Genomic DNA, 26893 nt, shown 5'->3' with positions numbered 1-26893 from the left:
GGTGAAAGCGTGTGGCCGCAGCATCCCTGCTCTCGGGCCTGTTTCCTTCCCTCCCAGCTGAACACCTCCATGTGCTGAGCAACCTGGAAGCTCTCCGAACCCCATACTTCAAGGGTTTAATGGAAGCTGCCTTGTGTAGGCTGGTGATGAACTCAGCCTCTAGCCCCCCTCCTCCTGGAGGTCACATGGTCGGTTCCTTGGGTGGCCAGCCCCGTCCCGTGGGTAGCCAGTGGCTTTCTAAAAATCCCCTCACTGCTGTGAACTCAGGTGAAGTTGCAAAGGGCTCATAAGGTGCTCCTTACACATAGGAAATTACACGGGTTGTGGGAGCTGTCAGCCAGGAAGGGGGGTGAAGACCAAATATGTATTTCTTGTTACAGGTTGTACCCTGAGTCAAGTAGAGCAGGTGTTTGGAAATAATAGAAACCCTAAACACTTCCACCCTTAAATCACTTTTTTATTTGAAACAATTTTCCTAATTGATGTTAATGAGCATTTATCGATCTTTTATCTCATATGACAGAATACTAGAAACATTCCTGTCACTTCTCTATAGAATTATGCTCTAAAAATTGAACTTGAGAACGTCTCCTTGTTTTTAATTACACAATATTGGTTCTTCCTACAGGTGAAAGGGGTCAATTTTGAGGCAGTTCTCAGAGTAGAAGAAGAAGAGGCCAATTCCAAGCAAAACCTTACGAAGCGGGAAGTGGAAGATGATTTGGGTCTTAGCATGCTCATCGATTCCCAGAACAACCGATACATCTTGACCAAGCCTCGAGATGCCACGATTCCACGCGCAGATCACCACTTCCTAAAGGTGGTCTGTCTGTCTGCTCAGCTCTCAAAATCCCCACTCCCTCTTTCCCATTCCCTTGTATACATGTCAAGTGAGATTGAGCTTTACTTCCTGAGCATCATAATAGGGTGCGCGACCTTCCTCCTAACAGAGATTCTACCACTGTTCTGTGACTTGAAACATTTTCTCCTGATCTTTAATTTTTTCCCAAAAGAATAAGGGAATAAGGCATTTTTAAAAAAATTTTATTTATTTATTCATGAGAGACAGAGGCAGAGGGAGAAGCAGGCTTCCCGCTGAGCAGAGAGCCCGATGTGAGGCTCGATCCCAGGACCCTGGGATCATGACCTGAGCCGAAGGCAGACGCTTAACCAACTGAGCCACCCAGGCGTCCCGGGAATAAGGCATTTTAATATTTAAAATTAGTATTAATTTTGCTTGTGAGAATTTGGAAGTCTTTTTGAAGTCGGGAGCTACTCTGACAGGCTCAGGCTCTGTCACTGAAATGGAACATCGGATGAAGCAGAGAGGCTTTGGCTCAGGTGTCGCGTGTGGCTCTGTGTAGCCGTGGGTGCGGGATGAGACGCGGCTCCTCCAGAGGTGACTGGTGTTCCAGACTGAGCTAGACGCACATGTGTGCCCTCTGAGGAAGCCAGTCTAGTAAAGATTTGTAGTTGACAGTGTTATGGGTGGAGATCACGGCCTGGGTTGGGACCAGAGTGGGCAGCAGGTACAGGAGTGACCCGGGCAGCCTGCTCAGGGAAGGCTAGCGGGGTCGAGACACACTGTCAGGTCTCTAGCCTAGTCCTGGAAGCCGAAATTTGTGCTTTTCTTAAAGAGGATGGCAGCACAGGCTGGGAGGAAGGAGTGCTGGGCGCGGCTGACTCCTGTGCCGAGAAACTCAAACCAGGAAGATCAGTCCCGGTACTGCCTGCCTTCATTATGACCAGAATGGAAACTGGGAGGGGCCGGGGCTGTAGAACATCTGCTTTCTCTGCTAACCAGCCCTGTCTCCTTGTCTTGCCAACTATTATCTTGAGTGTTTGTGTCTCTTTTTTGTTTATTCTGCTCCAGGACATTGTTACCATAGGAATGCTGTCTTTACCTTGTGGCTGGCTGTGCACAACAATAGGGTTGCCTACGATGTTTGGTTATATCATCTGTGGAGTACTTCTGGGGCCTTCAGGACTAAACAGTATTAAGGTAAGAGCGAAATTGAACTGTTCTAGTATCTGTTTAACAGAATACTAAAGAAACACCAAGACTAAAGAGTTTTGAAGTTTGAACTTGAATTAAGGTAAGTTTCTTACAAACCATATCAAAGAAGATGCCCTATGAAGTTTCATAAGAAATTTCTAAACCATAAGGAAGTAATTTTGTTCATTAGTGAATGGATGACTTGACTAGAGAAAAAATCCTGTTCATGTCTTTAAATTTTATTAGTTTTAGAAATTCTTTTTCCAGTAATAGGATGAACTATATTATTCAGACACTGAAAGCAACTCAAAATGCTGGATTCAATGTATAATCTAAAAATTTGTAACATATTTTAAAGCTGGTAAAGTAGTGAGGAATTATGAAGCCTAAATGTGGGGTATTGTGAAAACCCCAGGAGACAGTGCTGAGGCTGCTGTTACTAGAGGCTGTTTGCTGGACAGATTGAAGTGAGCTTCGTCCTGTGTCGATGGCACTTTTTGGCAGTAAGGAAGGGTTCCCAAGCTTTTGTGGGCTCCAAAATGTGTTGTCTAAATACGCACAATTCAGACAAAATGAAAAGAGAATGCCAAGAATGAGCATCATGAGTCCCACACAGAAGTAGTACAGAGCGGTGAGAAACAAGCAGCAGAGTCCTCAGACTGTCCCTGGCCTTTCTAGCTGGGTAGAAGAGGGGTAGGCAGACACGGAGAGGTGTGGGCACTCCGCTTGCAGCCTCGCCCATACAGCTAACTGAGACGCCTTGCCAGGCAGAAGGACGGCTGCAGCTTCTCCAGACCGGGTCACAGAAGAAGGTGTGAAAAAAGTTCTTATCCTAGAGAAGCAATCTTAACAGCGGGTCTGATTGGCTTAGGGGGTGGGGAAGGTTGTGCTCGGGCTCAAAGCCCAGGACCTTCATGGCAGGTGCTCTTGTGGGCTGGGCTCAACTTGGCAGGGTGACCTCTGGGAAGAATGGTTTTTGTTTTTGTTTTTTTTTAAAGATTTATTTATTAGAGAGAGAGGGCACCGCAGAGGGAGAGAAGCTGACTCCTCACTGAGCGCAGAGCCTGATCTCTGAGATCATGACCTAAGCCTGAGATCATGACCTGAGCCAAAACCAAGAGTTGGACACTCAACCGACCGAGCCACCGAGGCGCCCCTGGGAAGAATGGTTTGGTTTTTTTTTTTTAAAGATTTTTTTAATTTATTTATTTGAGACAGAGAGAATGAGAGAGAGAGAGCACATGAGAGGGGGGAGGGTCAGAGGCAGAAGCAGGCTCCCTGCTGAGCAGGGAGCCCGATGCGGGACTCGATCCAGGGACTCCAGGATCATGACCTGAGCCGAAGGCAGTCTCTTAACCAACTGAGCCACCCAGGCACCCTGGGAAGAATGGTTTTAATGCAATTTTCTGAATAGATAATCTCCATGTGATTGAGAACAAAATGGCGTGGGTAAAAAAAAATAATTTTTAAGTTGTAGATGAAAAATCTCTTCTTGCCCTTGTTCCATCCCTCCCTTTCCAGAGTATTTACAAATGATAGCAAATACAAATGTATTTTCCTCTTTTATTTTTTTATTCACAGCAAGGCTGCTTGTAAGAATTAAGGCTGGGGGCGCCTGGGTGGCTCAGTCGTTAAGCGTCTGCCTTTGGCTCAGGTCATGATTCCAGGGTCCTGGGATCGAGCCCCACATCGGGCTCCCTGCTCGGCGGGAAGCCTGCTTCTCCCTCTCCCACTCCCCCTGCTTGTGTTCCCTCTCTCACTGTCTCTCTCTCTGTCAAATAAATAAATAAAATCTTAAAAAAAAAAAAAAATTAAGGCTGAATAGGGGCGCCTGGGTGGCTCAGTCGTTAAGTGTCTGCCTTCGGCTCAGGTCATGATCCCAGGGTCCTGGGATCGAGCCCCACATCGGGCTCCCTGCTCAGCGGGAAGGCTGCTTCTCCCTCTCCCACTCCCCTTGCTTGTGTTCCCTCTCTCGCTATCTGTCTCTCTGTCAAATAAATAAATAAGATCTTTAAAAAAAAAAAAAGAAGGCTGAATAATAATAAGTAAAGGCTGAGTAAGGTAATAAATACAATTGGAAGCTACAAATATTACAATTCCTAACAAACCTGCTATACCTTGGAAAATAATGTAATTACGGTAGACCAAGGTGAAAACCCTACGGCACACCAGCCAGAAGTGGGAGGTGGTTCACGGAGGAAGTGTGATGGTGCCAAATATTTATCTTTTCCTAGTAGGAAGTTGATAGGCTTGTGTTCATTAAGTTGAGAAGAACAGGTTTAAGCATGTTACTTTGAAGTCATAGGTTACAGCTTCGTTTTAAAAAGGGAGGAGAAGTAAAGGCAGTGAGGAAACGTAAAAGCCAGGAGACAAAGGAGTAAGAGCAGAAATGCGTTGTCACAGTGAGTAGAAGTGGAATAAACTTCCCTGTTGAAAGATACAGGTTTGGGCGCCTGGGTGGCTCAGTTGGTTAAGCGACTGCCTTCGGCTCAGGTCATGATCCTGGAGTCCCTGGATCGAGTCCCGCATCGGGCTCCCTGCTTGGCAGGGAGTCTGCTTCTCCCTCTGACCCTCCCCCCTCTCATGTGCTCTCTCTCTCTCATTCTCTCTCTCTCAAATAAATAAATAAAATCTTAAAAAAAAAAAAAGATACAGGTTTGTAGATGGAGTCAGGAAAAATGTACAGTAAGCAAGATTCAGTGAAAATGAGATGGGTAAGAAAGGTTGAAGTGAATGGAGGGAGATGGCAGTGAAGAAGAGGGCAGGGCCTGTCTTGTCGGCGGCTGGCGGGCTGCGTGAGTGTCCGTGCGCAGCAGGTCAGGGCGGGCGTGGACACGTGGAGGCCTGTGCTTTACTTTCAGACGTTCAGTTCATGGCTGCACTGGAAACCACAGTGTAAATAACGTAGGTGGTACCAAATAGAACAGCGTGGAAAGCATTCTCTATTATCGCATGATGGCAGAGGAAGTAAACAGCAAATGAAGAACCAGAACAAACAGGGAACACAAGAACACAGTGTCTCAAAACCTGTGGGATGTGGCCAGCTGTGGCACCCCGGGGAAAGTGGGTACACGTAGTCGTGCGCAGACCCTCGGGAGAGTGGGCCCTCGGGGTTCAGACGCCCCACTCAGGTTCGGTGCTGCGCCATCCTCCAGAGAAAGTGAAGGCAGGCAGAAATGAAGAGAGTAGCGGCAGCTGCTGAAACTGAAAACACGTGACTTCATGAGCTAGTTCTTAGGAAAAAAGACCCAGAGTCCTTCAGCTAATCAAGAAAAAGGAAAACAGTACAATCAGGAAGTTCAAGTTATCTCAAATACAGAGGACATTCAAAGAGTTAGTTTAAAAAAAAACACTGTGCTTTTTTGGGGTGGTCCCACTGAGTATGTTAGTATAAGATTGTTCTATGAAGTATACTTCAGAGGGGAAATACATTGAATTGTGTGGTTTTCCAATTGTGTTTGCAGTCTGTTGTGCAGGTGGAGACCTTGGGAGAGGTCGGTGTGTTCTTTACTCTGTTCGTCGTTGGCCTGGAGTTCTCCCCAGAAAGGCTGAGAAAGGTAAGGGCTTCACCAAGCGGTGTTGTTGCCTCCAATTTATCATCGTATGGATTCAGTTTGTTTACTTTCAGTGTGTGTCCATGATTGGACTATCAAATTAAACATTTTAGAATAGGTTTTAGTTTGATATTATTTTTGGAACGTAAATTCTGAAAGATAAAAAATGCTGGAAAAGGTGAAAATTCAATGCATAAATAAAATGAGCTTTCATGTGGCTGATTTCCAAAAAGGGTCTGAGAAGTGACGTGTTTGAGACTTCATAATGAGGTCCCTCCAAGAAGGTCCAACACTGCTCGAGGCTGAACTGTCACAAGGATCAGATGTTCAGTGTGTTACCCTGGAAAAAGGTCTTTAATTCCTAAACAAGTGGCAAACTGTGATTCTGTCGTTCTGTCCCTGTAAAGCGCCAGTCCCTGGAAGGCTGGTCGCAGTTGGGACCACACGTGCGGAAACGGTGAAATCCAGGAAGCGCGCTCGCTCTGAGCGCTGAGGGCCGGAGCGGAGAGCGAGGGAGTCGGAAGGGAGCTATTGAGAAGCGCCTCCCTCACAGAGGAGGAAAGCAGCCAGGGGACAGAAGGGCAGGGCCGGCGACCGCAGCGCCCCAGGCCCCCAGGCCCGGCCGCGCAGGCCGCTTGGGCAGCAGAGCAGCCCGGCAGGGTGACTGACGAGCCTTAACCTGCCGGTGCGAATGCCAGCTCTCAGTCCAAGGGAAAGACTGCAGCACAAGTTTTTGAAAAAAATGAACCCACAAGAGGTGTTCGCTCCGCATCATGGCGTTTCTATGACAGACAAGGAGGAGCCGGGTGCGGTGGTCCGGCTGCGGCGTGTGTGTTGGGAGAGGTGTCGAGAGCTGTGCGGTGACAAAGAAAAGTGCATTGGAGTGTCAGCGTTGGTTCATCCTGTTCCTCTCTGACCTCTTGTTTCTTTGCTGTTTCTTTCTGGGGAAAGCTCCATTTGTCCATCTGCTGATCACTGTCACTTCCTTTAACGTGCTTCTCAAGATACGCCTTCTCATTCTGAATCACTTTAGTGTTTCCTCCAGGTATTTCATACCCTTCTATGTGCTTCTGGCTTAACCCCCGTACGTGACTTCTCAGATCCAGAGTTGAAAGGACACTGCCCCGCTCCTCTGTTCACCGTGCTGAGGGGGCCTGGCAGGGACTGGCAGGGTCTGCAAGGAGCCAGGGGCCTGTGGGCAGGAAGGTCCTCCTCGAGGCTGTCCCCACTTCGTGCTCAGCGCGGGCTCCTCCGGGGTCTCGTGTGTGTTTAGTTGAGTGCAGTTGACAGCAAACAGCTCAGTTCCTTGTGGTTTGGGACAGAGAGGGGCAGAGTTCTGGCTGTGCATCAACTGGCCTGATGGTCTCAACGGAGTGCCTCACGCCTTGGGCATCAGTGTCATCTACACAGGGGGTTGAAAGATTAAAGTTTGTTCTGGCTCTGCATTTTCATAATTTCTGTTTTTCACCACGGTAGTATTCAGTGTTAAGTGAGAATATTATTTAGCATCACGTGAACATAGTTTTAAACAGTATGAAACCGCACGCCCTTGTCAGCGTGGTGCTGCTTTTGGAGTGCTCTGGGCTTTCCACTGGCAGCCGTTTACCTCTGCGCCGGGCCGTGCACCCGCAGGAGGGTGAACGTGTGTGCGCGGTTCGGTTTCAGGTCGTGTGAGGTGGTCTGAGAAGTGGGAGGACGCTTGAACGGGGGCCCAGCCCCTATGTAGCGACCTTGTCTCGGTTGAGCCGGGACCACTCTGGCATGGATCCTCGCTTGTCAGCCCCCCGTGGCGGGCTTGCAGATTCATCTCTGCCTAGTAAGCGGCACTGCCAAGTGACACGTTTGTTTTCCTTTCCTGTTCCCCAGCGTAAGTCTCGGGCTCAGCTCCAGAGCAGCTGGAAGTAGCCAGCACAGTCTTGGGTCAGCCGTGTGCCCCGTCCTGGTGGGAAACCACTCGGTCGGGTTTGAAATAGTAATTGCTGGAAGGCCCCCTTAGGTCTCCTATGAAATCACCGGAAGGTCTGATTGGAAGCTCTTGCAAGCACTGAGGTCTGGGAACTTCTTAGCTGTTGGCGCTGAGGAAAGCTGAGTCTTCCTCCCCTGACTGCACGTCCCACTGAGTTGCTGTGTCCCTGCCTGGCTGTGTTCTGTTTCCCTTCCCACCGTGGGCTCGGCTTTCATCGTGACACCTCCCCAGGTCTGTCTGTGTGGGAGTTGTGTCTTCTCCCCTTTTTCTCCTTATTCGTTCCCTCAGTTCCCTTGCTGCAGACACTGGTGGCTGCGGAATGTGAGGTGGTGTGCACAGGTGTGTGATCCTGCCTTGTGGGGCTTCCACCCTGGGATTTCAGAAGGACGTATAGGGCTGTGAACAGAAGCCCTAGGACAGAGACGCGAAAATGGAGCTGGAAAGGGCATGCATCTGTGGTCCAGACGCACGGGGAGGGGCCTGCCCTGACCTGGCTCGGGGAGTTACCTGGGGCCCTTGCTGAGTCAGGTTCTGATATGCGTGGCCCGAGGGCCTGTGTTTCTGGGAGTGCAGGGTGGTCCAGACGCTCTGTGTGGCCCACATTTCCCACCATCGTCCCCTCCACACTGTGCTTCTTGGGCTGACAGATACCCATCCTCCTCATCAAAGTGTGGTAGCGACCTCAGAAATCATTAGCCTGGCCTTTGTCTACAGATGGAGGAAGCAGGGTAGAGAGACCATTACCTACCCAAGGTGCACAGCCAGCCAGCCAGTGACAGGGTCAGGCCTGAGCTCCGAGCTCCGAGCTCCGGGCTCCCTTACGGGCAGGAATGCCCCAGCTGCTTACAGGAGGGGCTACCTAAAACTTGGAAATCTTGGGGCGCCTGGGTGGCTCAGTCGGTGAAGCGTCTGCCTTCAGCTCAGGTCATGATCAGGTCCTGGGATTGAGTCCCGTATCGGGCTCCCTGCTCAGTAGGGAGTCTGCTTCTCCCCTTCTTTCCTGCTCATGCTCTCTCTCACTATCTCTGTCTCTCTCAAATAAATAAAACATTAAAAAAACAAATTGGAAATCTTAAAATCCAGCATGCCGCCTCCCCAGGAGCTGTGGCTAGCTCTGCAGGTGCGCCCGGGCCCTCCCACCAGTCCTGGCTGTGACAGGAAGAAGGAGAGCTGTTGGGAGGCTATTAGCCATGACGGCCATCGCCACTGCCAGGGGCAGGAAGTAAGGAGTGTGGAATCCGAACCTTGGCTTCTCTGGAAGGAGTACCGGGGCCTGGGTTGGCCAGAGCTGAGTGGCAGAGAACAGACCGCTCTGCCCTCAGGGCTGAGCCCCCAGTTCTGTTGCCTCTGAGTCTCCCGCCATTTGGCTTGGGACTTGGCGGTGTTGGGAGGCTCTTGTAATTCACTTTGGGAAGTTGGAAGCTTCTGTGGTGGACACGCAGCCTGGCAGCCAGTTATGGCTGTGGGGAGGTCCACGGTAGGAATCAGAACCCAGCCTTAGGAAGAGCCTCCCGTGTGCCCTGATTCCCAAAGACAGTGCTGTGATTTTGAGGGAAGGGTAGCTTTTTACCAAGAGGCAGAGCAGGGGAGGAAAAGGCCACATCCTTCGGAGCCCCGAAAAGTGAATGGTGTGTTAACACGCTGACGAGGCTGGCCAGCCTGTGGGGCCTCGAGCGTTGTTGGCCTCAGAGCCTCTGCGCTGAGCCCCTCCTGCCCCCACTCTGGGCCCCCCCACGTTCTTGCCAGAGGGCTTGGGTGTGGGAGCTGGTTTTGCCTGAGAGGGTGTGGGGCGAGAAGAAAAGAAACAGGTGCTTTCCAGTAGGATAGGATGAGTGTCAGGATGATTTCTTTTGTCAGTATATACCATTCCTGTTTGTATAAATGTCAGATAGTCTTTATTACTGTGTCTCTTCAACACAGTTGAAAACCCTGGAGAGTTAGCATCAAACCTGATTCCTCCACATTTTCCATCACTTCTAACACAGCGCTAAGAAAACACTGAGGTGCCTCATCGGTATTTGATTATTGAGCCGTGCTGGCTTCCGTGGGACCACGTGTTTTCATCTGGGGAAGTCCGCCATGGAGACGTGTTGTGAGGATTAGGTTATATGTGCACGGACATGTATACACGGAGAGAGGTGTGTGTTTAGTCCCTGTGGCAACACCGAGCACTCAGGAAGCCGACAGGAATGGTCACTGTTTTTACTGTGTTCAGATCACGGCTTCGGGTATTGTGCTGATGGGGTGTTGACGGCAGAGCGCCTTCCTGAGAGATGGAGGCCCATGAGTGGGCAGTGTGTGCTCTGCATGTCGTCACTAATGTGTGTAAACAAATGTGTTCTTTTGAAGGTGTGGAAGATAGCCTTACAAGGACCATGTTATATGACGCTGTTAATGATCGCATTTGGCTTGTTATGGGGACACCTTTTACAGATCAGACCCACTCAGAGCGTCTTTATTTCTACTTGCTTGTCCTTATCGAGCACACCCTTGGTGTCCAGATTCCTCGTGGGCAGTGCCCGGGGTGAAAAAGAAGGTAGGTGGTGATGTGCTGTAAGTATGTGTTGAAGTATTAGGTGTGTCATTGACTTGAATTCACTCCGAAGGCCTTCTGGAAAAATTACAACTCTGCCTCCGTCCTTGGAGCCCTCTTAGCAGTCATGGTGTTCAGCTTTTCCAAATCTCCACTGGACTAAGAAAGTGGTATTTACATGTTTATTAATTTAGAATAGTTTGAGGACCACGTTCAAAAGAAATGAATCCATGTTGGAAAATGGAAATTGGTGGTTTAGGAGGTGAGCGTGCCGCACCTGAGTCAGCGCTGCGCTCACATGAGGTCGCCGAGTGCGTCCGACCTGCGGCCTGAAACAGAACGGCACCAACTCTGGCCGGGGCTGGAGACTCACATACTCCTGTAACGTACGGTAATCGAAGGCATCTTCAGCCCTTGGGTACCGCCAGCTTCAGCTCTGTGCGTGAGACTCTGGCCTCTGATCGTTACTGGACGTGTTGAAGCCCGACTGCGTCAGAAGCTTAGGGGAGAACATTCCAGGCTGTCTCACGGGGCACAGCTGCGCTTCGACCACCTGCCATTTTTTACATCATGTGAACTCATTATGGTGATGTTCACTGCTTTGTTTTTATTTTGTAAAGGGAAAAAACAGGGTTGAAATGTAGTAACCTCACACTGATACTTGCCTGCACCAATACAGCAATGAGAGGGAAACATGAAAAGGGAAAACCAGAGCCCTGGGGCAGGCTTCTCTGATAAGGCTTCTCTGTTACAGCCTGTGTAACAGCATGTTCATGATGAAAAGACTCAATACATAAAGACATTGTTTCTCCCAAATTTATAAATTCCCAGCTATCCCAGTAAAGAAATCTCGCAGGGTTTTTCATGAAACTTGGCAAACTGAGCCTACAGTTTATTGAAGAGCAAAGGCCAAGAATAGCCAAGAATAACTAGAAGTGAGGGGCTTGTGCAGCAGATGGCAAAGCCCTGAGGTCCTATCCCTGTGCTCAGCAGCTCGGCGTGTCCAGACTGGATGGGGGAGAGGGGGAAGGGGCAGCCAGGTGCGCACATGCATGGGAGCCTGGGGGCTGCTGGGGGGGTGGGAATTAGTTGTCCATGCGGACGAATAAAATCAGAGTCCTCCCTTGAGCCATACACGCAAACCAGCTCAATGTGGGTTAAACACCTCAATGTGAAGGGCAGAACTTCAGAGCCTGCTGGAGAGAAATACGGGAAATACCCTGTGACCTTAGGGTAGAGAGAATCGCTGAAATCGAGATGCAGAATCCAAAAGAAAAAAAATGTTGACAAACCTGAACACATTGAACCTTGTAAAACTTCTATTAAAAAGGCATTTTTTAGGGCACCTGGGTGGCTCAGTTGTTAAGCGTCTGCCTTCGGCTCAGGTCATGATCCCAGGGTCCTGGGATCAAGCCCCGCATCAGGCTCCCTGCTTGGTGGGGAGTCTGCTTCTCCCCCTCCCTCTCTCTCCCTCTGTGTGCCTACTCTCTCTCTCTTAAATAAATAAGTAAAATCTTAAAAAAAAAAAAAAAAAAAGCGTTTTTTAGAAGCTGCAGACTAGGAGAAGACGTTTGCTATGTATATAAGAGGTGCAAGGAGGAGATACTTCGAACGCATCAAGAACTTTAACAGCAATCAAAACAAAAGGAAACCCAGTTGGAAAATAGGCAAAACGTCCTGGTGGAGAACTCGGAAGAGAAGATGTGCGTGATGAGTAACCATGAAGAAGGGCTCAGCAGTGGTTAGGGGAAGGCAGGTGCGGGCTGCTCGTCACATGTGCTGGCCTGGAGTCTCCTCCGCGTGCCTGTGTTGGCAGGACTGTGGGCTCTCACGCGCTGTCAGTGGGAGTGGGGGCTGGGTCAGTCACTTTGGGGAGCACTGCCACAAGCAGACTTTCCATTTCTAGAGACACGTCCTAGAAAGCTCTTCAAATGTGAAAGAATATTCAAAACAATTATTTTTTTTAAGATTTTACTTGAGCGAGAGGGAGCACAAGCAGGGGGAGGGGCAGAGGGAGAAGCAGACTGCTTGCTGAGTGGGGAGCCCCATCAGGACGCGGACTCAATCCCAAGACCCTTGGGATCATGACCTGAGCCAAAGGAAGATGCTTAACCGACTGAGCCACCCAGGCGCCCCAAAACAATTATTTTTGATAGCAAAAAATTTTAAGTAATCTGAGTCTTTAGTAATACAACGAGCAGTTAAATTATGGTGTTTTCATATCTACTGGAGTACTACAGATGTAAAAATGAATTAATCATTATGCCGTGAAGAAGAAATACAAAATACAGAAGACGTCTCGTCCGATATAATTTATGGAAAGTTTGAAATTGTGCAAAGCTGTGTCCTCAAAGCTGCACCCCGAGAGCAGAAGCAGTGCATGCCCGAGGGTGACGCCCTGCCTCTTCACACGTGGCTGTGGTGTTGCCCAGATCCTCCTTTTCCACTTCTCAAGATTTCAAGCTAGTACATTGGATAGTGGGACCCAGACCCCCAAGGGGTCAGTAGATCGCTCCAGCCTTCCATGCCCGTGCTCAGAACCCACAGAACAACGAAGGGTCAGGCAGCCAGAGGTCATGGTAGCAGCTTGATTATGATGAAAGTGATAGAAGATGTGGTGGTGGCTTTTGGTCCCTGTTCCCAGAATGAGACTTGCTATCAGCCATGTGCTGCGTGGACCCACAGAGTCTCTCTCTCTGTCAAATAAATAAATAAAATATTAAAAAAAAAATCTGAACCGAGTGTCTCCAAAGTTTACAGTTTAGCAAAGCATGGTAATGGATATGTGGTTATTCATCATATTCTTTATTTTCCTTACATTTAAAGTATTTAATAAAAGGGATAGAAAACAGGAAAGAAATAAATGCTATAGTAGTGATAAGCACAAAAATTAACCTTAGTGCAAAATACAGTTTTATTGAAAGTGGTATCTTTAATTTTTAATAGTTAAGTCTGAGTAATTACTTTCACCTGGGTCTCGACTGTACAGCTTACCTTTCCCATCAGTCACTACAGTGGGTGCGCGTCTCTCCCACGTCTTTCCCTTCCGGCTCAGTGAGCTGCTTCTCTGCAGGGGCCTCCTGAGAACCTGTTCCCTGTTGCCTGCCCCCTGGTGGCAGATAGTTCATGCTCGCTGAATTAAGACCTTGGACTGTGAACAAAGAACAGAATTTAAAAAAACATTTAGAAGATGCTGGCAGTGTATCGTCAAATGCCATTTCTAAAACGTAAGGTGTGACTGGATATTTTGTATTTCCTCAAAGTCAAGAAGAAGCACCCTCCTGGGCACAGGGCTGAACTACCTTAATCTTGTGTGAGGACTTGGGGAGGAAGACGGCCGTGTCATTGCAAGCACGGGACCTAGCAGATTTCCCAAGGTCAAGAGAGTCAGGAGTCATGAACCCGCTGAGGTGTTTGTTGAAAGTGTCCCACGCCTCCATTATTTGTTGTGAGGGAAGGATTCCTGCCTACTAAGATGTGCAACCCCCAAGGACACAGTAACAACCTGATGGGATTATCTGTTCAGAGTGGTGTAAGAACTAAGGCAAGATACTCTGTTCACCAAAAATTGAACTGCATGGAAAATAAAAGAAGCCTCCTGGAAGGATCAAGTGTGACTTTTGCTCTGGTGATAAGGGATTTTTATTTTATTTAGTTTGTTCATTCTTTTTCTTTTCCATAAGTTTACACCTATTAGATTGGCCCTTAAATATCTGTTCTTACGAGTAGCTTTTTTTTTGTTTAAGGAAAAAAAAAGCTTATTTTACGGGGTTGGGGGTGAGGAACATGACAATTAAGTGTTTAGAAACACCTTTGAAAGTTTGGTCCAGGGGCGCCTGGGTGGCCAGCCAGTTAATTGTCTTCCTTTGGCTCAGGTCATGATCCCAGGGTCCTGGGATCGAGCCCCGCTTTGGGCTTTCTTGCCCAGCGGGGAGCATGCTTCTCCCTCTGCCTCTGCCGCTCCCCCCTACTTATGCTTTTTCCCTCACTCTCTCTCTCAAATTAAACAAATAAAATCTTTTTTTTTTTTTAAGATTTTATTTATTTATTCATGAGAGACAGAGGGAGAGAGAGAGGCAGAGGGAGAAGCAGGCTCCCAAGGAGCAGGGAGCCCGATGCGGGACTCGATCCCAGGACGCTGGGATCATGACCTGAGCCGAAGGCAGACGCTTAACCATCTGAGCCACCCAGGCGCCCTAAACAAATAAAATCTTAAAAAAAAAAAAAAAAAAAGTTTGGTCCAAAGCCAGAACTGCTGGTTGGAAATGAAGATGTCGGAGGCCCACATGACGCATTGAGTTGGGGAAAATGGTCTCTGTGTCCTGTTGTCTTTGTAGAGGAGTGGCGGCGTCCCTTCAGGCAGCCCTGGGTACTGCCTTTCTGTTCGTCCACCTGGTGAGCCCGTGTTTCTCTAGCAGATCTGTGTTTGTCTCAGGGACAGATGCTCAGTGTGGCAGTGATAGTGGGCTGGAGGTGCGACCAGAAGGGGGCGAGGCCAGGTCTCCCGAATAGCTTAGCGGAGCCATAAAGGCTGGACATGAAGGCTGCTTCCTATGTTCTGGGGACGCAGAGTGAAATTGGCTGTCCAGGCCCGTCATAGTCACGTCCCAAGCCTTCTTTTTATGATGGCATTTTTTTCTGTAATTATATGAGTAAACGGTAGTAGAAATGAAATAAACGAGATTTTCTTTACAAAAAGTTAATGTTTAAGATGTTTCAGTGTTTGCTCTCAAAGAGATTTTAAAGTCTGTACTCTGTTAAAGTATCAAAATTACTTGAATTATTTTGGAAATGTGCACAACGATTGTATTTCGACTAGGGACACTTTAAATCATTATAAACCTGTGCCACTGACAGGTTTTTCCTCCAGCAGGTGACATCGACTACAGCGCGGTGCTGCTTGGGATGCTCGTCGTGCAGGACGTGCAGCTGGGCTTGTTCATAGCTGGCATGCCCACCCTTATCCAAGCTGCAGCCGGTACCTACTCCAGGTCAGTGTGCCACGTGGCTTCATCGCACAGTCTGGGCTTCTAGTTTCCCATCATCTGTTTATAAAGATGCTATTTAATGCCTTTTTCTGAAGAGATGTTCAGAGCTTGCGTGGTGCAGACTGAGAGCTTAGACTCTGGAGTCTAGCTGCCTGGGCTCCGGCTCCATCTGTCAACCTTGGGCAAGCTATTTAACCTCTCTTCCTCAGTTTTGTCATCTAGAAAGTGAGGGTGAGGTCACTCCCTAACAGAGTAGTTAGGATTAAATGGGTTACAATATAAATGTGCTTAGAACAATGCCTGGAACATGGGGTGTGTGTGTGTGTGACCATTGCGTGATTGCGTGTGCGCATGTATGTGATTGTGCACGTGCGTGAGCATGCATGCATGCCATCATTGTGGGGATCTATCATTGTTAGTATTGTGTGCGTGATTGCGTGTGTGCATGTATGTGATCGTGCGTGTGCATGAGCATGCATGCTCACCATCATTGTGGGGATTTATCATTGTCAGTGTCTCCACCGTTACCATTTCGCCTGATCCTTCTTTCCCTTCTTCCAATAAAATAATACCAAAACCTGAACTGCACTTGCTTAGGTTCATGTGCAGAGAGAAGTCAAATTGAAAAGTGGAAAAATAAATGTATCCAGAAAGTCATAGGTTACATGGTGTATAGAACCTATTACAAGAACACCAGCCAGAAAATAAATCACTTGGAAAATGTAAGGAGCCTCATAAAATTTAAAGGTAAATTACACATGGGTTAGGACTATAAGCTTGAGTTTGTTTTAAGCAAATATACTATGTGCATATAAATATTGGGCTTTGAGTGTTTCCAGATGCTACATTTATTTACTTCATGTCTCACAGTGATGATACCATAGGTCACAAGTTAATAGACTTTTTTGAAATTTCTTTTGGAACCACCTTGAAATGCTGAGATCTGTCATTTAATTTATTTGTTCCTTTCTAATCTATATGCCTTTTATTTCTTCTTCTTACCTTGCTTCACTGGCTAGCATTTCCAGTACTTTGTTGAGTAACATGAGAGTGGATGTTTCTGCCTTTTTCCTCATTTTAGAGGGAAAGCATCCACTCTTTCGCCGTTAAATGTGATGTTCACTGTGGGGTTTTTGGTAGATGTTCTTTATCAATTTAAGGAATTCCCTTCTGAGTTTGCTGAGAGTTTTTATTGTTGGTGCATGTTGGATTTTGTCAAAAGCTTTTTCCACGTCTGTTGATACGATTGTATGATTTTTCTTCTTTAGCCAGTTGATACAGTGGATTACATCGAAAGTCAAACCAGCCTTGAATACCTAGAATGAATCCCACCTTGCAGGGGTTGTGGTATATAATTCTTTTTATACATTTTATACAATTAGCTAATATTTTGTTGAGAATTTTTATGTCTGAGTTCACGATAGGTATTGATGTGTAGCTTTCTTTTATGGTAATCTCCTTTTCTGGTTTTGGTATTAGGATAATTCGCGGTTCATAAAATGATTTGGGACATGTTCCTTCTCTCTCTGTTTTCTGGAAAACATTGTATAAAACTGTTAATTCTTCCTTAAATATTTGGTAGAATTCTCTAGTGAAACCACCTGGGTCTTGAGATTTCTTTTGGGAGATTTTTCTTAAATTACAAATTCAATTTGCTTAGTGGTTAATAAGGCTATTCAAATTATCTACTACATTTTGTTGAGTTGTGGTAGCTTGGTTTTTCAGAGTTGGTCCATTCCATTTCGTTTGTTAAATTTATATGTGTAGAATTGCTTATAATGTTCCTTTATCATCCTTTTGATGTCTGTAGGATCTGTTTTGCTCCTCATGTTGGTAACTTGCATCTTCTCTCTCTTTTCCTTTGTCAGTCTTTCTAGAGGTTTGGCAGTTTTATTAATTGCTTCAAATTACCACCTCTTTGTTTCATTAGTTTTTCTCTGTTTTTCTGTTTTTAATTTCATTGGTTTCTACCCTTTTCCCCCCCTATTCTTTTCCCTTCCTCCTTTCCATTTTTTCCCCTTAGCTTTGAGTTTATTTTGCTCTTGTATTTTTCTAGGTTCTTGTGCTGTGAACGTAGATTATTGATTTGAAACCTTTTTTCTTTTCTACTGTACTTAGCGCTACAAATTTTCCTTGCAACACTGTCTTAGCTGCATTTCTTTTATTGTGATACATTGTATTTTTATCTTCATTCAGTTCAGTTAATTTAAAACATTTCCTTTGATGCTTCCTCTTTGACCCATGGATTATTTAGAAGTCTGTTGCTTAAATTTCCAAGTGTTTATGGAGATTTTCCTGTTGTCTTTTATCTTACTGATTTCTAGTTTGATTCCACTGTGGTCACAAAACAAACACACTTTGTATGATTTTAAATCTTTTAAATTTGTTGAGGTTTGTCTTGTGGCCTCAGATATGGTCTGTGATAAGTGCTCCCAAGTCACTTGAAAACAAAATGTATATTCTGATGTTGAGTGGAGTTTTTTTTTTTTTTTTTTGTCAAATCCTGTTTGTTCGCTGCATTGTTCAGTTTTTCTCTATTCTTGCTGTGGTTCCAACAATTGTTGAGGAAGGTGGTTATTAACATCCCCAATTATAATTGTTTATTTGTCTATCTCTTCTTCTAGCTCTATCAGCTTTTGCTTTATGTATTTTGGGGCTGTTTTGTTTGGTGCATACATTTTGTCTTCCGGGTAGATAGATCTTGTTATCTTATGTAGTATTTCTTTTATTTCTAGTGATTTTCCTTATTCTGAAATTCACTTTATCTGATATTAATATAGCCAGTCCTGCTTGTTCTTTATTAATGTCTACAGTGGTCTGTCTTTTCCATCTTCTTACTGTCAGTCTGTTTATGACATTGTATTTGAAATGAGTTTCGTATAGACAAGGTATTGCTAATGATGTTTTTTTAATCGACTCTGTCTTAATTAGTGTTGAAACCATTTGCATTTAAGGTAAATATTGATGTTAGGACTTAAGTCTCTTGTTTTGTTATTTGTTTTCTGTTTCTTGTTCCTCTTTTACATTTTTCTTACCTCCTTCTGGGTTACTTGCATATTTTTAAGGATTGCATGTTTTTGAGTGTATTACTTTGTATAGTTACTTTAGTAGCTACTCTAAGCACTACAGTACACACGTTACCATAATCAGCTTGCTGCTGTCGACACTTCACCTGTTCTTGTGAAATGTAGGAACCCTATTTCCATTTAGTTCCCTTTCTTCTCCCTACTTTTTAAATATAATTGTTGTATTTTCCCTACTTATATTGAGCACCATATCAGATGGGTTTATTAACTTTGCTTCAATAATCGAATAGGATTTTTAAGCTCATGAGGATTATCTATTATATTTTCACCAGTTCTTTTATTCTTACTTGCTTCCTTGAGTTCAAGATCTCTTTTGTTATAATTTCTTTTCTGTCTGAGGACTTTTCTTTGGTCATTCTTTCATAGTTAGTCTGCTTCTGGTGGCAAATTCTCATAGTTTTTCTTCATCTGAGAACATTTTATCTCCCCTCATTCTTGAAGGACATTTTCACAAGATATGGATTTTGCAGTTGACAGTTCTTTTCTTCAACACTTGAAAAATGTGCTACTTCTCTGGCCCCCAATGGCTTCAATGAGAAATTGGCTGCCATTCAAATTTGTGTTTTTTTCCAAACACAAGTTACAGAGAATTACTCACTTAAAGGAGTAGTTTCTCACTGGTTGTTTTTAAGATTCATTCTTTGTTTTTAGTTTTCAGAAATCTAACTGTGGTGCATCTTGGTGTCTTCATTGGTTCAGCTCCTCTAACAACACCACAGACAAATTTTCTCACAGTCTCACGGCTGGATGTCTGAGATCAGGTGCTGGCAGATTCAATTCTTGACCAGAGCTCGCTTTCACACAGCTGTCCTCTTGCTGTGTCCTCACGTGGCAGAGGGTGCGCAGCACAGAAGGTCTCTGGTCTTTTATGATGAGGGCACTGACCCCACCTCAGGGCCTCAGCCTCGTGATCCACCTAATCCTAATCACCTTCCAGGGGTCCCTCCTCCTAACACCATCATGTCAGGACTTCACATAGGAATGGAGGGGGGAGTGGTACATTCAATCCGTAACACTCTGGGTGTATCCTATTTGGAGTTTGCTTGGCTTCTTGAATCTGTAGGTTTGTGTCTCTTGACTATTTTAGAATTTTTCAGCCGTTGTTTCCTCAAATATTGTTTCAGTCCCACATGCTCTTCCCTGCTAGGACTCCAGAGGTTTTATTACGTCCCACAGGCCTCTGAAATGACTTTTTTTTTTTTCCTATTTTCTCTCTGTTGTTCAGACCAGGTAAATTCTGTTAATCTGTCCTTAAATTCACAGATTCTGTCCTCTTTCTTCACTCTATTTAACCCACCCAGCAAGATTTTTATTTTTGTTATTACAGTTGACGAATGAACAATGCTAGTTTGAACTATGTGGGTCCACGGATATACATAGGACGGTGCTGTAAACATATTTAATTTTCCTTATAACGTTTTAATACCATATTTTTTCCTATACCAACTTTATTGTAAGAATATAATATATAAAAAAAAAGAATATAATATATAATTCATACACACAATATGTGTTAATCGACTGTCATCAGTAAGGCTTCTGGTCAATAGTAGGCTATTAGTTTTAGGGGGAGTCAAAAATTATATGCAGATTTTTGACTGTGCAGATGGTTGGTATTCCCCAACCCCCACGTTGTTCAAAGGTCAACTGTATATCGTTTGGTTGTATGATTTCCATTTGGTCCTCCTTTTTATGACTTCTGTTTCTTTACTGAGATTTTCTATATTTTCATTTCTTTCAAGAGAATTTTTAATGGCTGTTGAATCCTATTTTTGATGGCTGCTTAAAATCTTTGTCAGATAATTCTAATAAGATTCACCTTGATGTTTACCTTTTGCCAGATGTTATATTAAGTTTCAGCAATCCTAAAATGATTAAGATCTCTTCTCTGCCTGGCAGGGAAAGTAGAAGAAATGAATAGCTTTTGAACTGAGATTTCCAGAGGCTAAGGCTCAGGCCCTAGAGCTCCAGCACTGGCCACTTACCAGCCTTGCAATCTCTAGGCTTCAGTTTTCTCCCTGAAAACGGGGATGGGGTGGGGCGCCTGGCTGTCTCAGTCGTGGAACGTGTGACTCGTGATCTTGGGGTGGGCGTTCGAGCCCCACGTTGGGTGTAGAGATTATTTAAAAAATAAAATCTTAAAAAAAAACAGTGGGGATGGTATGGAAATAGTACCTGCCTCATGGGCTGTGTGAAGGTTGCAGGAGAGAATCCTGCAGAGGGTCTAGGTCACTACCTGGTGGATAGAACTGTTAGTTTATTGAGAGGGCCCTCTTGTCATTTTCCTCTGATTCAGATTTTTTTTAACTATCAGAAAAGTAACACTTCTCGTCACAACCTATAACTCAGAGCCAGTTCTTTTTCCTTCTGGCTACAGATTTTCAATATCAGTAACTGAACAAAATTTGGACAGCAAAGGAAGATTTGCAACTTTAGTTGAAAATCATTGGCATTCTATTTAAGAAGTGTACAGTAAATTATGACCTGTAGAGGTGAGAGTCTCCTTACCAAATGGGAAGCAGAGCCTCCACAAAGAGCTGCAGGTACAACTGCCACCGTAGGGCATGTCTCAGGAAGCTTTGGGAAGTTTTCTATTTTTCCAATTAAAAAATCTAGTATGTGTATTGATCCTATTGATATTATTCCCCTTTAGCCATGAGACATAATAGTTTTAATGATGTAGAAAAGATGTTCTATATTATGTTAATCTGTAAAAAATGGAGTCAGATCATACACAGTATTCCTCAAAGGGTTAATAGAGTTGCCCAAAGACTCAGCTGTTCCAGTCCAAGGTGTTTACCCAAGAGAAGTGAAGACATCTGTCCACATAAAAGCCTGTGTGTGGGGGTGATGGTAGCACAACAGGGTTTACGTCCTTGACGCCACAAGTTACATACTTTAAAATGGTTCAAGTGGTAATTCTATGTTATCAATATCTTACCACAATAAAAAATACGAAACTTGTGTATGAATGTCCATAGCGGCTTTATTCATAATTGCTGAAAAGCAGACACTCACATGTCCATTAGCTACTGACTGGATAGAGTGCTGCGACCACACAGCGGGTTGTTCAGCCGCGGGGCAAGGGATGGAGCCCTGACAGAGGCCACGTACAACCCCACGAACCTCGACGACATCACGCTTACGAAGGAAGCAGACACACAGGCCACATACCATGTGATCCCACTTGTGTGAGGCGTCCAGAACAGGCAAATCCACAGACAGGAAGTAGATCAGTGGCTGTCAGGAACGCTGATGGATGGTAAATACACTCTGAAACAGACAGTGGTGGTGGGCACACACCTCAGTGAGCATACTAGAAACCACTGAAGTGTGCACTTTATTTTCTTTTTTAAAGATTTATTTATTTTATTTTATTATTATTTTTTAAAGATTTTATTTATTTATTTGAGAGAGAGAGAATGAGAGAGAGAGCACATGAGGGGGGGAGGGTCAGAGGGAGAAGCGGACTCCCTGCCGAGCAGGGAGCCCGATGTGGGACTCGATCCAGGGACTCCAGGATCATGACCTGAGCCGAAGGCAGTCGCTTAACCAACTGAGCCACCCAGGCACCCTATTTATTTATTTTAGAGATCGTGCGCAAGCAGAGGGAGAGGCAGAGGGAGGGGGAGAAGCAGGCTCCCCGCTGAGCAGGGAGCCCAATGCGAGGCTGGATCCCAGGACCCCGGGATCATGGCCTGAGCCGAAGGCAGACACTCAACCAACTGAGCCACCTAGAGAATACTTTTTAAAAATAGTGATTTAAATTATTAAATCTTGGAAGATCATGAAAATTCTAGAAGAAAGTACGGATGGATTTGTTTATAATACTGAAGATGGGGGCCCTCGGCTTCAAGTAGAGCAGAAATTCCAGAAGCCATAAAGGACAGGAAAAGTGATCAGTGTTACTGCATGAAAGTTTTATACTGTGGGTATTTGAGTATACACATACACACGTGCTTGTAAATACACATGTGTGCACACACATGTGCACACGTGCTCTGAAATGTGCAGGTACACATTTTGTAAGCAGGCCAAAAACAAATGGGAAAAGTATTTGTAAACACATCAAAGAGAGTTAAGTTTCTTACTTCATGAAGATCTACAAATTAGTAAGAAAACTTTGAATAGCCCAGTTAAAAAATAGGTGAGCAGCGAACCTAGAAAGGAGCAAATGGAAGATGCTCACGCTGCCACATAAGGCAGGAGGCATCTTCTACCCATCAGACTGCAGACCCTTTTAAAAGTGGGGTGATAGGGCGCAGCTCCAGTGCTCAGGGCAGAGAGGTGAGCCGAGTGTTTGGGAAGGATAATGAGCAGTGAGTGCATGAGCGGTCACCGGAAGGGCTCTGGTCAGGTAAGTGTGCAGAGGACCGGAGTAGGGTGAGGAGTGGTGGACAATGGATGGCCACGTCACGTTGGCAGGGCCTCTGAGTCGGAAACACAGAGGGCGCCATGGGGTGGCGGGGAGCCCCCGAGGTGGGGGCCTGGTGCACAGGTCCTGCCTGCCGGAGGGAAGGTGGGCCTCCAGAGAACAGAGGCTGCTGTGGGTGCAGGAGGGGGCAGTTGCACTGGGCCAGGAAGCCTGGGCTTGTCTGGTATTGCCAGGGTGGTTCTGGCCTCTGGAGCATCACAAGACCAATTAGGTTAGTGCAGCCTTGTGGGCAGGTGACGGCACCTCGGGGAGGAGTGTGGGGTGCCGGGCCCAGGGCAGGTGCCGCATGAATGGGGTGGGAAGACTGGCCAGGGAGTGAGGTGGACCCAGCCTGCTTCACTCTGTGCAGGCCTGCCAGGGCTGCAGACCCCAGGTCCACATGCCTGCCTCCCTCTCGGTGAACCCTCGTGGAGCCTTCCCCCCACGTGATCAGTCGTGTGGCATGGCTGCTACTTCAGGCTTTGACTGCAGTGATGCATCCTCTCCTAGTAATCAGATCTGTATTCTTCCTTTGGGAACTTTTAAACCAGAATTCTAGACTAGATAAGTTTCCTAAATATGATGGAGAACTAAGTTTTTAAAAACTAATTAAATAAAAAATATGTATACTCATTGTAAATAAACATGCAATAGTGCCTTTCTTAAAGTTTTTGACTGCGATCTTAAGAATTCGCTCTGTGAGGTAAATAGCATATCCTAAAAAGAGCTTCGGACAGAATCCTGTTCTCTGAGACTAAACAGACACAAAATGCGGAGTTCTGGCTCGGCCATGAGGAGCTGTTTTGCTGTGGGTCGCTGGGGTTCTGTCTCCGTGCTGCCAGTGCGGAGCTTGCGGGGTGACAGTTGCCTCAGGAGGAATTCCCAGTGGGCATTAGTGCCTGGTGAGGGATTTTGTTAGTCACGGAGCTGTTTGAGCGGCGGCCAGGAGTCCTCATACTCTGTAAGATGTGTTTGCTTCACAGCTGACGGCAAAGCAGCCACTTCCATATTCGATTCAGATAACTTAAATTGAACCAAGTTACTTAGAATTAATGTGATTGATAGGTTTTTAGTGTTTGGAAATAAAAATGTGATTTGGGAAATTTATTTTGTAGCATATCGAAGAAAAACGAGTGCAAGCCCATTTTATGGGGTGTTAGTTAGGGAAATGTGTTTCGAGGTGAAATGACTTTCGTTTCTTCTCTCCTAGTGTTGTCATGGAGACCCTGCGGATCCTGGCTTTGGTCGGTCAGATCCTCTTCTCACTGGCTGCTGCTTTTCTTCTGTGTCTTGTTATAAAGACTTACCTCATTGGACCGTATTATCGGAAACTGCACATGGAAAGCAAAGGGAACAAAGAAATCCTTATCTTAGGAATCTCTGCTTTCATCTTTTTAATGTTAATGGTAATTCTCAAAATACCTGTTATTTATATACTCTGACTTGTAATCTGTTCGCTGAAAGCTTATGATCAGTTCTTTATCTTTTTATTTCAATAATAGTTAAAATATTTGAAACACATGGTCGTATTTTTATTTTCTGTCCAGTCATCACTCTACCCCCTCAGTATTAGTGCAGCAAGCTAAACCTGTTTGCTCCCATACTTTTTTTTTTAAGATTTTATTTTTATTGAGAGAGAACGAGAGAGAGAATGAGCAGTGGGGAGGAGCAGAGGGAGAAGCAGGCTCCCCGCTGAGCAGCGATCCCGATGCGGGGCTCGATCCCAGGACCCTGGGATCAGGACCTGAGCCGAAGGCAGACGCTTCACCGACTGAGCCACCCGGGCGCCCTGCTCCCATCCTCTTACGCACTTTGCTGAAATTGCACCTCAAGCGTGGCACTGCAGGTGGTCTGGGTGGCCTTGAGAGCCACGTGGATTGCCAGCATCACCAGCATTACACTGTCTTAAACTTCCAAACAACTCTGGATCTGAAGTCAGATTAACAGTTTAAAACCATTTTTAGTTCTATTCGATGAGGACAAAGCTGGTCAGCAGTGTAACTTCTTTTGCTATAATGTAAAAAGTTGAAAATGAAAATAGAAGGTTCCTTTTAGAAGCAGCCTTCTCCTTATTTAAAGGATGTGCTTCTTGTGAGAGAATGGGGGAGTGCTGTTAGGACCCCCGCAAACAGTTCGTGGTACCAGCGTCACCTACAGCCCCACAGCTGTGCTCCTCACCACGGGCCCCAGAGAAGTGAAGACTCGGGTTCCCACGGAAACTCACATGGGAATGTTCACAGCAGCTGTATCCGTAGCAGCCAAAGACCACCTAGATGTCCTTCAGCAGGTGCCTGGCTGCACCAGCTGTGGTCCGTCCACACCAGCGAAGACCACCCAGGTCTAAAACAATGGGCACAAGAATCTCCAGAGAATTATCCTGAGTAGGAAAAGCCAGTCCCGAAGGTCGCATACTGTGTAATTCCATTTATGTGACGTTTATGATGATAAAATTTCAGAAATGGAAGATTGCCGGTTGCGAGGCATTGGGGGGGGATCCTTGTGACAGAAGGTTGCGCGTGTCTTCACTGTGTTGGGTCCTTGTCCTGGCTGTGATCTCACGCCTGACTTAGCAAGATGCCGCCACTGGGGAAGCCGAGCAAGGGGTCCATGAGATCTCCTTGGATTGTTTCTTACAACTACAAGCGAATCTACACTTAGCTCAAAATAAAAAGGTTAATTTTGAAAGGTTAATTTTAATTTAGGGGAAATTAACAAGAACTATTTCCTCATATTGTATATGATTTAATTGTCTACTAGTGTTTTATAATCTTGGGAGAAGTCTAAGATTTGCTTTTGCTCAAAGCTGCTCACGTGTGTGACTTATTTAATTTTTTTTACATTGCTTTAGCCATTCTGGAGTATTTTTCTCTTTGAAAATAACATCCAGCAAAATTGTGTTGTCTGCATGCCTTCCACGCTGCCTTCGCAGCGGCTGCAAGTTCAGCTGGTTCCGCATTCATGGGCTCGGTTCTCTTCCCGAGCAGCTGCTAGGGCCCCACGCGCGGTCGGTGCCAGGCATCTTGCTGATCAGGTGGTCTCAGCTCGCACGCTGTCGTTGCCTGAGGTTGTCCCTGGGCGTCATGGTTCGTCCTCTCTGCGGTTGGGTATTAGGGTTGGTTCCCATTCAGGGCTCTCGTGAGGAAAGCGGCTGTTCCTGCGCTCCTGCATGCTCACGGGGGGGGGTGGGGGGGTGAGCAGGAGTCGGCTTGCTCGCCGGAGGTGTGCACGGGGCAACCGGTAACGAGCGGGGTCTCCGCACCCTCCCCTGCCCCGGGGCGGCCTCAGCCGCTCTGCTGGGTGGGTGCTAGCGGTGCCTCCTCGGGACTTGACTCGCGTTTCCCTCGCGAGCTGTGTGGACACCCGCCTTGGGGCCGGCCTGTCAACCCTCAAGTCATTTTCCTCTTGGGTTGGTTATTTCTCTTACTCATTTGTAGGGATTTTTTATATATTCTGACAAATTTTTTGTCTTTTTTTCTTTTTACTAAAGTGAAATTCCTGTAACAAAATCAGCCGTTTTAACCCTTTTAAAGTGTACAAGGCAGTGGTTTTCAGCACGTTCACAGCACCATGTGACCATCACCACAGCGAGAACATTCCTGTCACCCCCCGAGACCCCGAATCTCCCAGTCCCGCCTATCCCCGTCCCGTAGTAACTGCTGCCCTGCTTTCTGCTCACACGGACTAGCCTGTGTGTCTGCCGCTCTGATGTGGCATCCCCTAAAGGTCCATCCATGCGGGCATGTTTCTGTACTGGCTCCTTTTATGGCTGAAATTCTATGTTCCGTATATTTTTGATAATATCTTCCAGTCTGTGACTTAACTTTTCACTCTCTTCATGGCATTTTTTAATAACCAGAAGTTCTTAATTTTCACGTACTCTAAGTTTCGAATTTTGTATGGATAGCACTCTTTCGGTCCTGCGTTGATCTTTGCCTCCCTGGTCCAAAGGCACCGTGTGGTCTTCTGGGACGTTTTGCTTTGCTTTTCTCATTGGATCTGTGTCTGTCTGGAGGCACGTAGAGCACATGGCATAGGGCTGTGGACACGAATCCGTGTTCTCTCCATGCCACACTGGGGCACAGGGTCACCTTGTCAGAAGCCAAGAGGTGTGTGAGTGCATGAGTGTGAGTGCAAGTGTGCATGAGAGTGTGTGATTATGTAAGTGTGCTTGCGTGTGTATGAGTGTGAGCACGAGTGCGTGGGTGGGAGCATGCAAGTGTGTACGTGTGCTTGTGTGTGAGCACAAGTGCATGAGTGAGCACAACTGTGCGAGCACAAGTGTGTGGGTGTGAGTGCACGTGTGCTTGCATGAGTGAGCATGAGTGTGAGTGCGAGCGTGCATGTGTGTGAGCATGA

At 46.1% G+C, this 26893-nt stretch overlaps 1 protein-coding gene across 2 annotated transcripts in view; it reads left to right on the top strand.

Moving 5' to 3' along the window:
* TMCO3 (transmembrane and coiled-coil domains 3) overlaps window positions 1-26893 on the top strand; it is a 46934-nt gene that overhangs the window by 10945 nt on the left and 9096 nt on the right. The window contains exons 5-10 of one of the 2 annotated variants that reach the window (XM_021695979.2): window positions 629-820; window positions 1874-2002; window positions 5461-5553; window positions 9866-10052; window positions 14923-15040; window positions 23748-23943. In XM_021695979.2, the coding sequence (XP_021551654.1) occupies window positions 629-820; window positions 1874-2002; window positions 5461-5553; window positions 9866-10052; window positions 14923-15040; window positions 23748-23943 (915 nt within the window). Of the gene's footprint in view, window positions 1-628; window positions 821-1873; window positions 2003-5460; window positions 5554-9865; window positions 10053-14919; window positions 15041-23747; window positions 23944-26893 lie in introns of both variants that reach the window. The other variant, XM_021695978.1, reaches the window with a different exon arrangement.

Source organism: Neomonachus schauinslandi, chromosome 3 (assembly GCF_002201575.2).
Source record: "Neomonachus schauinslandi chromosome 3, ASM220157v2, whole genome shotgun sequence".
Classification (NCBI taxonomy): Eukaryota; Metazoa; Chordata; class Mammalia; order Carnivora; family Phocidae; genus Neomonachus; species Neomonachus schauinslandi.
Note: the sequence above shows the minus strand (reverse complement) of the source record. Positions and strands in the feature narration are given on the sequence as shown.